Genomic DNA, 14338 nt, shown 5'->3' on the forward strand with positions numbered 1-14338 from the left:
TTGCAACACTGTACAGTCGATGGAAAACTCAGTCATTTCCTCTTGTTCTCCAGACTACTGAAGGTTGAAGCTTGGATAAACAGAGCACGGGAAGTTGATGAGAGTTTAAAAAAAGGGAGGGGGAGTAAGGAGACAGAGTGTTGTTTATATGTTTTTATAGAATTATGTCTGAATTTAAGAGAAATTTAATCCATATTGTGTTTCACTGCCTTCCTGTCCAGATGGGGACTTTTCCTTAGAAGCATTTCCTAAATATGTGAAATAATACCAGTGTGAGAATGGAGCATTGAGCAGCCACTGAGCAGAGAGCTGCACTTCCTTAAAGGCCAAAAAGGCCAATACCATTCTACCAAGCTAAAGAAGTGGAGCTTTGTCTGTTCATTAAGGTTCAGTCTAATAAATAAAAATCTATGTAGCACAAACCATCATTAAGCTAATCAGTGAAATGCAGGTAATGCCTTGCAGATGTTTTGTTTTTGTTTTTTTTTTACAATTTTACTTTGCACAATTGCTGACAAGTTTTCAGCATCAATGCAAACCTCATTTGTGCATCTTTGGGTCAACCAGCCACAACTGTCAAACAAACTTTATATTGTTGTGAAAAATGAAACCGGTTTGATATCTGGAGTTCACCCTGTGCATAGAAATTGAAATATTTTCTTTGTACTTAGCTTGAAAGACAGAAAGTGGCTACAGCATGAGATTTATCAACCTTTGACAGCAGTTTAATGTGTAGCTGGATGAAGAACCTTACATGAGAACACTAACTTTCTTTTTCTTCATGCAGATTCACACACTTCCACCCCTTGGCATCCCTAATCTTTTCCATGAGTCAGCCAGTATTGAGCTCATGTTGTTCACAGTGGAGCACTTGATCCGCAGTCCACACCAAAGCTTCCCAGCAGCAGAGTTCCCATGAACAACCTCTCTGGGAGAAACGGCTGAGTTGGCAAGCAGAAGTCGACCACTAGAGAAGGCCGTTTACGCTCTGTGACAAATCACATGACTCGTGGTGTAAAGGGAGTGTACCGACATGAATTAAAACAAAGCATCTGCTTCTATTGATGCGTTTGGTTTTGAGTCTGCCATGTGAATACTGGTTCCTCTTTCTATGGCTTCCTCCCACCCAATGTTCCTCTCTAATAAAGCTGCTAACACTGCCAGCAGTAAGAGTAAAAAGCAGTAAGAGGAACAGAACATCCTAAGCTAAAGATGGTCTAAAGCCTGTATTTATACACTCACATACCATTGAAAAGAATAACTGCATCACTTTCGCATGACCAGAGATACAATGCATGTTAAGCATTGCGGTAAAGGTGCAAACACACTCACGACATATCTAAAACCGAAGCACACACTTGAATTAAGGACAAGGTTGACCTCTGCTGCGGCTTTGATTGACCACTTCAGATACAGGCTCCACAGGCAGAAATTATCTACAGCTGATACCACACAGACCGCACGTTTTGTGGTGGACCAAGTGCTGCCCATGTGAAAACAAGCTGCGCAAAGGAATGCAAATGACCTGGTTATCTTAGAAGAGCTGAATGCCTGGTTCTGTGCAAAGCAGTGAAAGGCGTTTCCAGCCTGCTTGTTGTTTTGAAAAGAAAAAAAAAAAAGTAAAAAAAGTTTAGGTCATTTACAAAGCCCTCTCCATCCTCTGTGACTTCCTCTTTATCAGGATTTTTCTTTACACTATTAAACAATAAACAATAGAGAGGATAAACTATCTCTACACTGAAAAGTATCTGACTTTTTCTTGCTTGGTACAATTCACATGTGGAGACATTTATTACTAATTTATTACTCTGAAGGATCTGCACACAGAGTGGCAAAGAGCATTCCTGTTACTGTGCCACCTTGCTGCAAGATGTGAAGAGCAGGGTACAGTGTGGGTCCAACCAAAGCCCTGACATACTCACAAAATTACAACCATGTTGTATTTTTGCACAGCCTTTTATTTTGCTGATACTAATCTGAAAGACAACAACTGTGATTCTGTTCTCCAATATCTTTGCTTTCTTTTGTTAGTTTGATTGTTTTTGGAGCCTTTTTGATATAAACAGACTTTGGAGCAACAAATTAACCCACAGTCATTTTGTTGAGTCAAATGTTGAGATAAAAATAAAGCAATATTTTTTAAATTAATAAATATTTAATTACAAATTACACTGACGTGAAAGTATCATTTTTAAGGCATGAATGGCAATCAATTTTTCTAAAAAAAAAAAAAAAAAAAAAACAGCAGGAAAACCATTCATTCAAAACTGTATTTTCAGCTTATTTTTTTCCCCATTGAAAAAGGACAGGATAGCTGTAAAATATTGATAATTCTAGTGTAAACACATCCAAATATGTGTCTTTAAATTTGCAGTATGTAACTTCTATTAAAAAAAATAGAAGTTACATACTTCTATTTTGTAGTTATTTTTTTTTAACTATTTGTTAAAACTGTCACTATGTCATGGCAGTATAACATGAGACAAATAATCTGTGAAAAAAAGTTTAGCTCCTCTGCTTTCTCCCAGTGCTACTATTTCTGATTTAAGAAATGGACTGCTCCTGGTCAAAACCCACACAGAGCTAGGAGGAAGGTTTTAGTGCTGTCAATCAAATATGTGTAAGCGCTACTAAATGCACTAATGGCAGAGAAACAGCTTACCATTCCAGGTAAACGGTTTATCTGCAGTCATCGGTGGACAAACTAGCTTACGAATGGGGGAAGACAGACATGGGGGAACAACATAGTGGCAGTTTCAACTAATAAGTAAAAAAATAAATTAATTAATTTTTTATAAAAGTTACATACTTTCAAGTATTTATGTGTAAATGTGTACAAAAATATCTACCTAAATATTTAAATGTACATATAGCGTATGTGTTAAGACCAATGTAAGATGCCGGATAGGTTGTGTGGTGGAGGACAAAAGGACGGTAGAACATAGTCACATAGGACACTCGCAACAGGACTGAATGGAGACAGAAGAGTCATGTTGCGAACATCATATAGACAACAACCCAAGAGAGAAAGATCAGGGAGAAAAGGGGTAGTATTAAATAAATTTGTAATTCTTTTACAAAAAATTTTTATTTTTTCTTAAGCTTAATATTCAAGAAAGATGGGGGAGAGAGGATGGTAACTACCTCGTCATGCCACTGTATAACTGTTAGCCATGTCAAGGCCAGAGGTTATAGCAGTTAGACAACATTCTACTGTAATGATCAACTTTTTTCAAACCTTAAGACCTTAAGCCATCAGTGATGAAAAACGAGCTATTTTTAGAAGGATAATAGTTAAAATTCCTGAAAAAAACCTCCAATCTCTAATTGTAATTCTTGAAATTCCTCTTTGTTCACTGCCAGAGTATGTTTAAAATTTACAGATAAAGGTATGTGAAGAATGGAGCACACACACACATGCCTATTTTGGACTTCTAGATCTCCATAGCAACATACGTGAATTCAATTCCTCTGCAGTTATGGAACTACTAATCAATCATGTCATTTTAAAATATTACTTATAACCTGAAATGCTTCTTTTTTTTACTCCTGTTATCTACTGATGCTGAGATGAGCTTCACCAGGACAAAGCAGGTACAGAATAAGTCTTTTTTCCATAACTAAGAGTAAAAGGCTGAGTGACTAATCAGTCTAGACCTAGTAATGTTAGGTCTTCACTTATTTTCCTTTCAGACTGATCTTACCTTTCAGTTAACAGCACAGACAGTTCATACATATGTCTGACTCTAACATCATAGTCATATGCATACCAAGCAAAGTCTTATAGGGCAGACTGAGAGATGAATAGAAACATTGAAAGAAACACTCCAACACCTGGTCATTAAATTTTTTTTTCTTCTCCAAAAAGGTTGTTGTCACATGAACAGAATGGATGATCCCTATCTGAAGCTGTCGGTGAAACAAAGACAAAGAATTCCTTTATTTGAGAAATTCTTCAGCTTGACTAAAAGCTGACTTTGCATTCCTTGTTAATGACAGACACTCAGAGAAAAACAATAATATGTTTTAGCAACAGGCCCCAGAGACTCGATCTGGGATACATCAACGTGTCTCCAGTGACTTGTCTGCAGCTGAAGTTTAACACATCCCCTGACAACGCGATAAGCCACAGCTTGCAGCGCTGACGTTAACTGGTAGTTGCACAACACTGAGATGATATGTCTTGCTTTTTCTGATCGGATCATGCAAACCAGCCTCTATGCAGATGATCATGCAAAATACATGCATAAGGCAAACAAAATTTTGCTTTCTCTGGCATTGAAATTTGCCAAAGTCTTGTGCCTTACTTGATGGGATGCTTTAAAAAAAAGAGTAACTATCAAAACATGAATAAAAGTTATAAAATCTGCTTAACTTCATAGCACAATTTCTAGAAAACTGAAAAATTAAATGGATCAAAAACTGATAACCTTTAAGATGCATTAATATTACAGTACTGTGAAAAAAGTATTTGCCCCTTCACAGTTTTCTTCAGTTTTTTTTTTTGCCATTTTTCAGATGATCAAGAATTTTTTTATGTCAGAGAAAAACAATAAGACTGAATAGAAAAGCAATTTTCTCATAATGACTTTATAAATTAAGAAACAAAACGCTAGCTGAACCGACCTGGTCCAATATGAAAAAGTAATTGCACCCTAAATCTAATAACTGCTTGTACCAACCTTTGCGGCAACAACTGGTGCCAAGAGAAAATTTGTTCCTGTGTTCAAAAACAACTAAGAATTTATGTAATTCTGACACATTTAAGGGGTTTCTAGCATGAATGGCCTGTCTGAGGCATCCAGCAGCATCTCAATCAGATTTAAGTCTGGACTTTGACTAGGATACTCAAAAACCTTAATTTTGTTGTTTTAAAGTTATTCAGTGGTGGGCTTGCTAGAGTACGTCAGATCATTTCCCTGCTGCGTAACTCAAGTGCGCTTTAACTTAAGGTCACAAATTTATGGGCTGATCCTTTAGGATCTTTTGCTAAAGACCAGATTTTGTGGTTTTATTATCATGGGAAGTCATCCTGACCCTGAAGCTAAGTTTGGTCAACTTCAGGGTTATTTTTGTCGGAATACTTTTCTTTTTCTTGAATTATTTTCTTTTTCTTGAAATGCGTTGGCAGCTCTACTCCAGCAGGGTGCACACCATCATAAATGTTTCACTTTTGTGTTATCAGTCTGCAGAATAACTTCCCAAACATTTCCTGGGTCATCTAGATATTAAATGAGAGGAGCCTTGGTGTCCATTCAGGTCAGCAGGGGTTTTGGTCCCATGAATGCAACTTTTTGTCTATTTCTAACTGTTGAATCAAGAACAATTACATCGACCGAAGTAAGGTAGTAATGTTTCCTCCTGGATGATTTGTAATGCTTGCTTGGAGTAATTTTGGTAGGCCAACCTTTCTTAGGAAAGTTCACCACTGATTGTTTTTTGCATTTGTAAAAATTCATGTTTTTGTCTTTGCTGGGGTCCCAAAACCTTAAAATGTCCATGTAATCATTTCTTTACTAACATTCTTTTGTCAATTTCTCAACAATGCTTAACTTCCTTCACATTGGGACATAATATATTGCTTTTTTAGATGCATAGTCTACTTCATCTTGCCAGACGTGGTGGGTAACAGTACTGTCACATATTTCAATATGTTATACATACATGTAGATAAGGTTAGTTTTTTCCCTTTAAAATGAAATTATCATCTTCAACAATAACATTTTTCATTGGTGATCTAACATTTAAGTGTGACAGAAAAAGAATTAATAATCATAGGTTAAAAGCAACTTATTTGAGACATTTTACAGTTTTCAATATAACAATGTTTTCATACCTTATTTTGAAGGTGTTGAGATTTCCCAAGTGAAGTGAGCAAAGTGAAAGACCATGTTGCAGAGGTTTCAAAATCACTTTTTTCACAAATTCAATTCTAATTGCCCAAACTTGAGTGACTCAGTTTTATGTGACAGGATGAAAAGCGTGTCATCTCTCCATTGAAGGAAAAATTCTCCCACAGAGGCGCACCTTCATGACTAGTTCATCTGAACTTAGCTGGAAGTCGAGCTGTTGCCTGGTTGCCTTAAATATTCTCTGTGCTGAGCTACACTGTGCTTTGTTTTCTAAGCAAATAAGATGCAGAAACAGGAACAACGCAGTCTGCATCTATGTTCAACATGCAAATGCTTATCTGAAAGCTAATAGGAAACTTTTGGCATTTGAAAATAAAAGCCTTATTCCAAGAAAACCCACATATTACATAACAGATACCAGCCTACAACAGATCTGTCACAAAATCCATCATTCTCCTTCATTTTTATTTTAAGAACTCAAAAACAAGCATTATTTTTTATGTAAGAAAGACAACACTGCGTGGATCCCAGTGGAAGAACATGTTCCTGCAAGTGAAACAGTCAACCTTTGCTCAGCCCTTTCTGCTTGATTCATAATGACTCATGTATCAAAAGATGATGAATCTGAACCTTTGGAGGGTGAATCACAACTAAAGACACCTTGTGATATTTCCCTGAGACATCTGCTGCTACAAGACCGGTTATCGTCATCTTAGATTCTGATTTTTATTTATAAGTTTCCTGGTACTTTCAGGCAGCAAGATAAAAAATTCTTTCCACAGGGCTCTATTTCTAAAAAGATTAGTTATGCATTTAGATAAAGAGAAATTTGGCCATCTTTATACTTTGTTTAATTTATGCAAGTGCATCTCAATAAACTCAAATAGTACCAAAGGGTGAGTTTATTTCATTAATTAAATTCTAAAAGTGAATCTCTTGTTATTTACATTTCTAACACAGAGAACAATAGCTTTCAAGTGCTTATTTCTGTTAATAATTATAGTTAATAAAAATTAAAATCCAGTTTCACAAAAGATTACATGATTACATGAGACCAATAATAATAATAATAATAATAAAAGTTAAAACAAATATGTTATGTTACGGATTGTTGATCTGACAGCTGCCCACCAGATTTTGGCACTCTGCTCCATGATAAATCACAAAAAGTCATTGCTAAAAAGGTTGTCTGCTCAGACATTGTGGTTTACAAGCATAATAATATAAAACTGAGTGGAAGGAAAATTGTGACAGGGAATAAACACAAAAGCAGCAGTCATTCTGTGACATTCAGAGGTAACGACTGCAGCCAAAGTCAGGAGTTAAAGAGTCACTACACACAGATGTAGCTGATCCTCCTGAGAAAGAGACTGTGGGCTAAAGTTTTCTTTTCAAATTAAAGTAAATTGTTCATTCTGTTATTCACAATCAAAGTCCCAGAGTCTGAAGAAGTGGAGATAAGCTGATTCCAAAGTCAGGAGTAAAGTGTCCACACTCAGTGGTGATTTGGGAAGCAGAGACATCTTCTGGTGTTGGTTCACTTAGTTTGATCAATTTAAAAATCTTCACAGCAATCTACCAGGAAAATGTAGATTGTACTAAAAGCTTTACATTTTCCAGTTGGATTTGACATGTTCCTGTAATGTCAAAAGTACAAATATTTTTCTTTAATGACTATGGCTACTGTGCTAGATTGGCCAGATTAATTTTTCAACAATACTCAGACTTAATGAGACGCACCAGACAGAAAACAACTAATCATATAAACAAGTGTGTTAGGATTTCTTTAAGTGAAGTGCGTGACCTACTTGTCCTCTAGGGAATAAAGAGGGGAAAAGTTTTGGTCTATGTCTTAATAAAGCTTTTCCACTCCTCAAGATCCATTCACCACTTCCTTTTCAAAGACCCCTTCACAACTTCTGGAAATCTGTTCCTCCCCCAGAGACTGATGCAGGACGAAGAGCTGGTCTGAAGTCCTTCAGGAACAACTCCTCCCTACCTGGCACTGATGAATAGCTTCCTGTCAGGGAGGTGTGAGGTGTAAGCATAAATGGTGCCTCCGCATATTAAGCCTTCAGTCTTCATGGACCATTATCCAACAGCATTGATCTAAACCCTGGTGATCAGAAACTGAATTCAAAAGCCTGGATTGGTTTGCTATTCCTCAACGGAGAGGAAAGAACCCTGCTAACTTCAAGAGTTTTTGTCTTTAGGCTGTCTTTCATATGCACCAGATGGTTGATGTACAGCTGTGTTTGGCCTTACTATGGGCTTTTAATGCTCTGTTAATGATTAGCCCACTGGTCTGTAAATAAACCATTCGAGGACAACAGACGGTGAATGCACACACAGATACAAACTGAACCTGCATTCCTCGCCTACAGTCAAGGTCGAAATGTTCTGGGAACTTTCAGGGGAATTTTGCAGCTCAGAAGTGAAAGTAAATGTGTCTCTGTGAATTTATGCCATTTATTGAATGTAGTTTTTCTATTTAATTTTTTTCTGGAAAAGCTATTAGAAATGATTTAAACAGGAAAAGGGATGAGATAAAAATGGCAGACTTCCCATTGTTCCAGTGGGCCAAAACTCCTAAAAAAGGTCAAATCTTATCCTATAAAACTCCTCCGTTCTTAACCTTTGCCTCTTAAAGGATCCAGCCGTGCCAGCTGACCTCAGAGCATAGGCATGTGATGATCCACTTTACAGACTCCTCCATCAACAATACCCCCCTGCCTTCATCCCCTCCAAAATCTCTTCAGGCACTCGCTTGCTGCAAGCCAGGCAGGATCTGCTGAAAACTCCCCTTTCCTTTGGACAATACACACTTCTGAGGCCTGAAGCCCACTGTAAACATTACCACCAATTTGTCAGTCTGCCCCCAATCAGCTGAACCATCAACAGCTCTCTGCTGAGTCCGCTGTGTGAAGTGCGAAGGCTCAGGGAGGAGGAGTTCTTTTACTTAACACATCACACCGTTTTATCAAATGTAGCTTTATACTGGGTGAGAAAGTGTTTTTTCTTGTGGTTTTCAGCTCTTTGTAAAATTTATAGTCCATAACAGCCAAACTAACATCACTGTATCTTGCTCTAAAGCCTTTTAGGAAACAGACAAGTCTAAAATGACTACATTATTATACAATAGCTTTCTACTTTTCTATAGTGTTTCACAAATAGGGTTGCTTACATGTGAAATGACTGTGCTGCAGAGGAAGTTCTTGGATAGGCTTCAGGGAGGTCTTTTAACAGCAAGAACCAAAGTAGAGATAGTCTGTAACTAATGTGGGTAATCTGCTGGAAGATCTCTATAAAAGGAAAGTTATCTTCGAAGGCTGTAAAATAATAAAATGCATTGTAATCAGATCTTTTGTTGGCCGTTTAAAGATCTAGGTCAGACAATAACATAAAATAAAGGGAACGTGATGGGTTATAAATTTAAGTTACGATAGCCATGTGGCCATAAAAAGGAGTTAGAATGCATTCAGTTTTTCTTATGTTAATGAATTAAGTTCAATAATTTTGAATTATAACAGACCAATACAATGTGAGTAATTGTGAGATGCAAGCAAGATGATACATCTCAAAACTTGTGTTGTGTATCTTACATTTCTAAATTGCCCCTTTTACTCTAATAATTCTAAATAAACCCAGTGAAAGCATCTGCCTCATTTGTCTAATCATTAAACTCGCTGTGTGTAATTTAATCTCAGTAGAAATACAGATGTATTGTTTCCGGTTTTAAAAGGTTGCTGGAGGAAATAAGTGAACAAACAGCATCATGAATACCAAAGAATGAAACAAACAAGTCAGGAATGATTAGATTGTAAAACTATATTTAACACTTTTTGTTAGATAGACCCATCATTTAAAAATAAAAAGAGAATGACACAACTGGAATCCCACCAAGAAAAACATCCCCAGGAGAGACCACTACAGATTGTTGATAGATTAATCATGCATCGCAGACATTTGGTCATTACGGAGAAGCAACAAAAACCAAGGCTTTGTTGTCGGACTGGTTAATAGGAAAATAAACAGAGTTAAATACATGATGGTCCTTGAAGAAACGGGTGGAGGTAATAAGATGGAAAATGAAAAGATTCAATTGGTTTGTATACTTTTACTGATTTTAATCTTCCTTAACAGGATTTGCTGAATTATCACGTGAGCTGCATGTGATCAACGCTACAGTCAATTAGACAGATGAAGAAAAGTTCCAGTTCACGAAGCCCCCTTAACAAGCTCACTCGAGAGACGCAGCCATCCCTGCCAACATCCATCTGTGTCCACAATCCTATGTCCACTGGTCTGGAAAAGCTGCGGTGAATGGAGATGATCCATCAGTCCCCCACCCCAGAACCCCTGTAAAGCTGTACGTTCTGCACAAGCAGCTACATTCCTGTTTGGGGTTAAGTAGGTCAGAGAGGAGACGTATCTTCGAACCCTCAGGTTGGTTATTGCTTGGTAGAGCCATCATCATTCAACCAACAACCTTGTTTTATTTGTGGGATCTGAAGCTTGATGGTGATCATACTCAAAGTGCTTTCTCATGAAATCGTTGCTGTTAACTACATCCAATCATCACCTCATCTAGAAAGCACATTACTAACAGCTTTGCCCCTTAATTACCCCCAATCCATCATTGAACAGAGATCAATTGGTCACATTTTAATATCAATAGGTTTTTAGAAAAGATTTAAGCCTCAAGTGAGCTCTAGAAAAGAAATGTATTTGGTGAAGCACAATCTTATGAGGAAATTGAGACAAAATTTGCATGAGGGTGGCACACGTCTTCTCTCGCCAAAATCCTCCTCTGGCTACAGCTGAACCAAAGGGACAGGCGTGGGGGGAACAAAAAGCTCCCATTGACGCACAGATATTCTTCAGCCAAAGTGGAAGTCCAGAGCCAAATGTGTGCAGCAGAGGAGGGGGAGATAGTGGGTTGAAGGACGGAGCAGGCAAACAGACACAGAGAGGTCCTGTGTCAAGACAGAGGCTCTGCGGTTGAAATTATAAACTCTAAACTAATACGTAATCTGAGTGGCCCCCAGCATACAAGGTCAGCACCACTGGCTGGACAAACCAGCCTGACTGTCAGGGATCCTGACAAGTTTTGGGTCTATGTGCTCATGTTCTGGGGGCTACAGTTGTGTGAAAGAAGGTTGGCTGAGCTCCACACAGCCACACAAAGAGCCTCTCTGCCAGTCGGGAGTGTAGGAGGGGAGTTCATTGCTCTTTCAGTCTGCTCCTCAAAGTCTCTACATTTCCTCTGTTTTTCTGTTTCCATCATTTTTTCCCCTCTATGCGCTACAGAAGGCCTTTTAAATTAGCACACTGTCCTAAGGGAACCAGGCACTGTAAAGCAGCCATCTGTCAAAAGTCTTTATCATAAAAATGGCTGATTTATGGAAAGCATACCCCTTAACTTTCTCACATTTTGTCAGACTGCAACCTTTAATAACTCTAAATTTTATCTGCAGTTCATGTGAAAACACAAAATAGTGCAAAAAATGAGGAAGAAGGAAAATGATGGGAGTTTTTAAAATGCTTCACAAAAAAGAAACAACTCCCCTGCCCCCCAAAATGTGTATTTGCTTTTTTTTATTCTGATACACCCAAATGAAATCAACTGCAAACAGCTGCCTTCAGAAATCAACTAATTATTAAAGTACACCAGTTTTGAGATTTTCCTATGTTTTATTGGCTCTAGAGGTCTTTGGTAGTGGTTAGACAGGAAAATGGGTTATGAATGAGAGAGAAGACATTTATGGTGCTTTTAAACACTGTGGCAACATGTACAGTAAATGAGGTTAAACACAAATGTTTAAGATTTAATGAGGTATAACTCACAAAAGGTTTTTTCATCCACCATTATCATCACTTTGTTTTCTGGATGAGACACCTCTATTGGAGTTTGAGGACTGGGTGAGTAAAATAAGTCTCTCACTTTCCCAGTAAGAATGTCAGTTTTTTCAATTACAAGTCTGCTGTAGCACCTTTCTAATGGATCTCTCAGGATGGTTATACTTGGAAAGCTTTGTATTTATTGAGGCGTGACAAAGAACTATTAACTACAACTATAACACTGTTATTAGATGTGCAAAGCTGGTAGAAACATACAGAAAAAATTACTTACAGCTGTAACCACAGTAAAAGGTGGTTCTGTCACATAAACTCCCAATAAAATACATTGACTTCTGTGGTTATAACATGACAAAATGTACTACTTTGGTAAGGCATGTATGTGTGTCATAACAGAGAATACTCTTTTGATCTTACCTTCCCCCATTTGGCCCTGGTGGCGAGTAGAATGGGAGCCCTCTGGCATGGCACGCAGGCCTCTGAGTTGACAATAGAAAACAGAAATATTCAGACATGATCCAGACACTTCCAGCCAAGATGTACATAGCAACAATGTTTATCATCGTCACCCTGCTGGCCTATAAACAACATCATTATTTTGTCAAAGTTTTCTTCTTCTCTCCAGACTGCACACAGTGAACTGCGATCTTATACAAGAGGGAAATTCTTCCCATTCCACTGCTCGCTACTCAAACTTGTGTAATGCATAGTGCAGCTCTGCGGTAGAGGTAAAGGAAATGCTGATTTGAGCTGAATCTAATCAGTGTGGAAAGATCAAGAGAGTTTTTTGGCAAAGAAATATAATATCACTTAGTGATTACAGATCAAATGGAAGCATGTTACTTACTGTTAAAGACTAAACTGATTAACATTATCCCTTCAGCTTGCTTTGATTAAATTCATATCAAATCAAAACCTGTCCCAGTCATCTAGGATTACAGGTTCACATCAAGGATTCTCTGATGTCTTATGCCAGACTGTAGCTTTCTCAAGCCTAAGCTGTATCCCTCTGGACTCAATGTGTTGCCACTTTCACACAACTTCACTTCTCAGCAAATTAACACATTGCATGAGAATTGTCCCTTTGCGGATCCGGGTGAGCCCCAGGGCCTTTTTAGATGCCACATTCTTTGGCCAGATAGATCTGAGGAGAGCAGGAATTCTTCAGGGATTAGGATGGGCATTGTTCCCGCTACATCTGCTGGCCACTGTGCCGAGCTGACAGCAAGGCCAGCTGAGACCAGCCGGGCCAGGCGAAACCCGCTGCCCGGAGGTTCACCAATTAAGATGTGCAGGAATGCAGGGATATAAGTCACAGAGCTGGATGTGGACATTAGGATCACTGCTTCAGTCAAAGGCCCCTCCAGCTGCAGCTCGGACTAATGTACTGTAGAGCTTGTAAAATCTACCCACTGAAACTATTATTATTTGTTACACAAGAGATCCAAATAAAACCTACAGTGTGTTATGCATTGCACACACTGAGACAATACCATATTTTTCTACATATGTTTTAGTTTACTTATCTATAACTGCCAGAACTGTACAATATTTTGACTCAAAATAATTTGAATTTTGCTTTCCATTCATTAACGTTTCTTTGACGTGTGACCCCAACATTTATGCCCTGAATCAAATGTCTTTTGTGGCATTTTGGTTTTTCAGGGAACCAATACATGACAAAGAGGGGTTTGAGGTTTTATCGTACCATGTTGTAATTGAAAATTAAAAGCAAATGTATGAGACCATATAAACACATTTATTTAAAACAGCTTCCCACATCTAGTTTTAAAACAGTGCTAGTTTCCACACCTTGACTGTCCTTGTTTTTTGGGGGGGGGGGGTTTGTTGTTGTTTTTGCCAGTGGAGTGATTTGCAAAGAGCCAGATTCGTCTTGATAGCATGTAAAAACTTTACACTCTTCTTTCAGGCAGCTCAGCATTAATGCCCAGCAACACTTCAGGGAGAGGTAGCACTGCATTGCACTATGTTCCAACATCCTAAAAAAATACTCTAAAGCACATTTTTTTCTAACCTCTCATTAAGAGGACTTTAAAACGTAGAATAAGTATGATGTACATTTTTAAAGTTTTTAGGTTGATGATTTTTAAAACCTCAGTATGGCTTTCTTCACATGTAGCTTTAGAGTCTAAAGCTTTTGACCAGGCTCAATTACTTTTTAAGAACTAGGTTAGTTTGTGAAAAATGGAGGAGAACCACTGAAAGTTTCGCTTTCAACTTATCTTGGTGAACAGTGAGCTAATAAAATCCTTAATAATCCCTCCCACACCAACCCCTTAACTCACCCAGCCTAATTTTCAGACCAAAACTATGCTAATCTGTCTTTGGTCAAGGACTGACTAGACTGGGAATAATGGGCTCAAGCCTAGAAACACGCAGACGTCTGGGTGTCCAAATGCTCTTCCAGTCTTATCAAAGGCTCTATCGGGTGATTATAATCAGGGACATTGTAAACTTTTAAATTGCCTTACAAGGAAACAAGTACAACTTTCAGAAAAACGTTTAAATCTTTGGATACTACTTGGCCATTTTTAATGCTTGGTTTTCCAAAGGAGGGCGTAGGACCAAAAGTTTCAATCCTAAAGAAAACACTAAATACAGCCATA

At 38.0% G+C, this 14338-nt stretch overlaps 1 protein-coding gene across 6 annotated transcripts in view; it reads right to left on the reverse strand.

The window, feature by feature from the left end:
* The window catches only part of LOC102231952 (pleckstrin homology domain-containing family G member 3-like), a 39300-nt gene that overhangs the window by 20734 nt on the left and 4228 nt on the right, over positions 1–14338 (reverse strand). For all 6 annotated transcript variants that reach the window (XM_023352551.1, XM_023352552.1, XM_023352554.1 and 3 more), the window contains exon 2: positions 12129–12190. In XM_023352551.1, coding sequence (XP_023208319.1) covers positions 12129–12190 — 62 coding nt within the window. The remainder of the gene's footprint in view (positions 1–12128; positions 12191–14338) is intronic.

Source organism: Xiphophorus maculatus, chromosome 19 (assembly GCF_002775205.1).
Source record: "Xiphophorus maculatus strain JP 163 A chromosome 19, X_maculatus-5.0-male, whole genome shotgun sequence".
In the NCBI taxonomy this organism is placed as follows: Eukaryota; Metazoa; Chordata; class Actinopteri; order Cyprinodontiformes; family Poeciliidae; genus Xiphophorus; species Xiphophorus maculatus.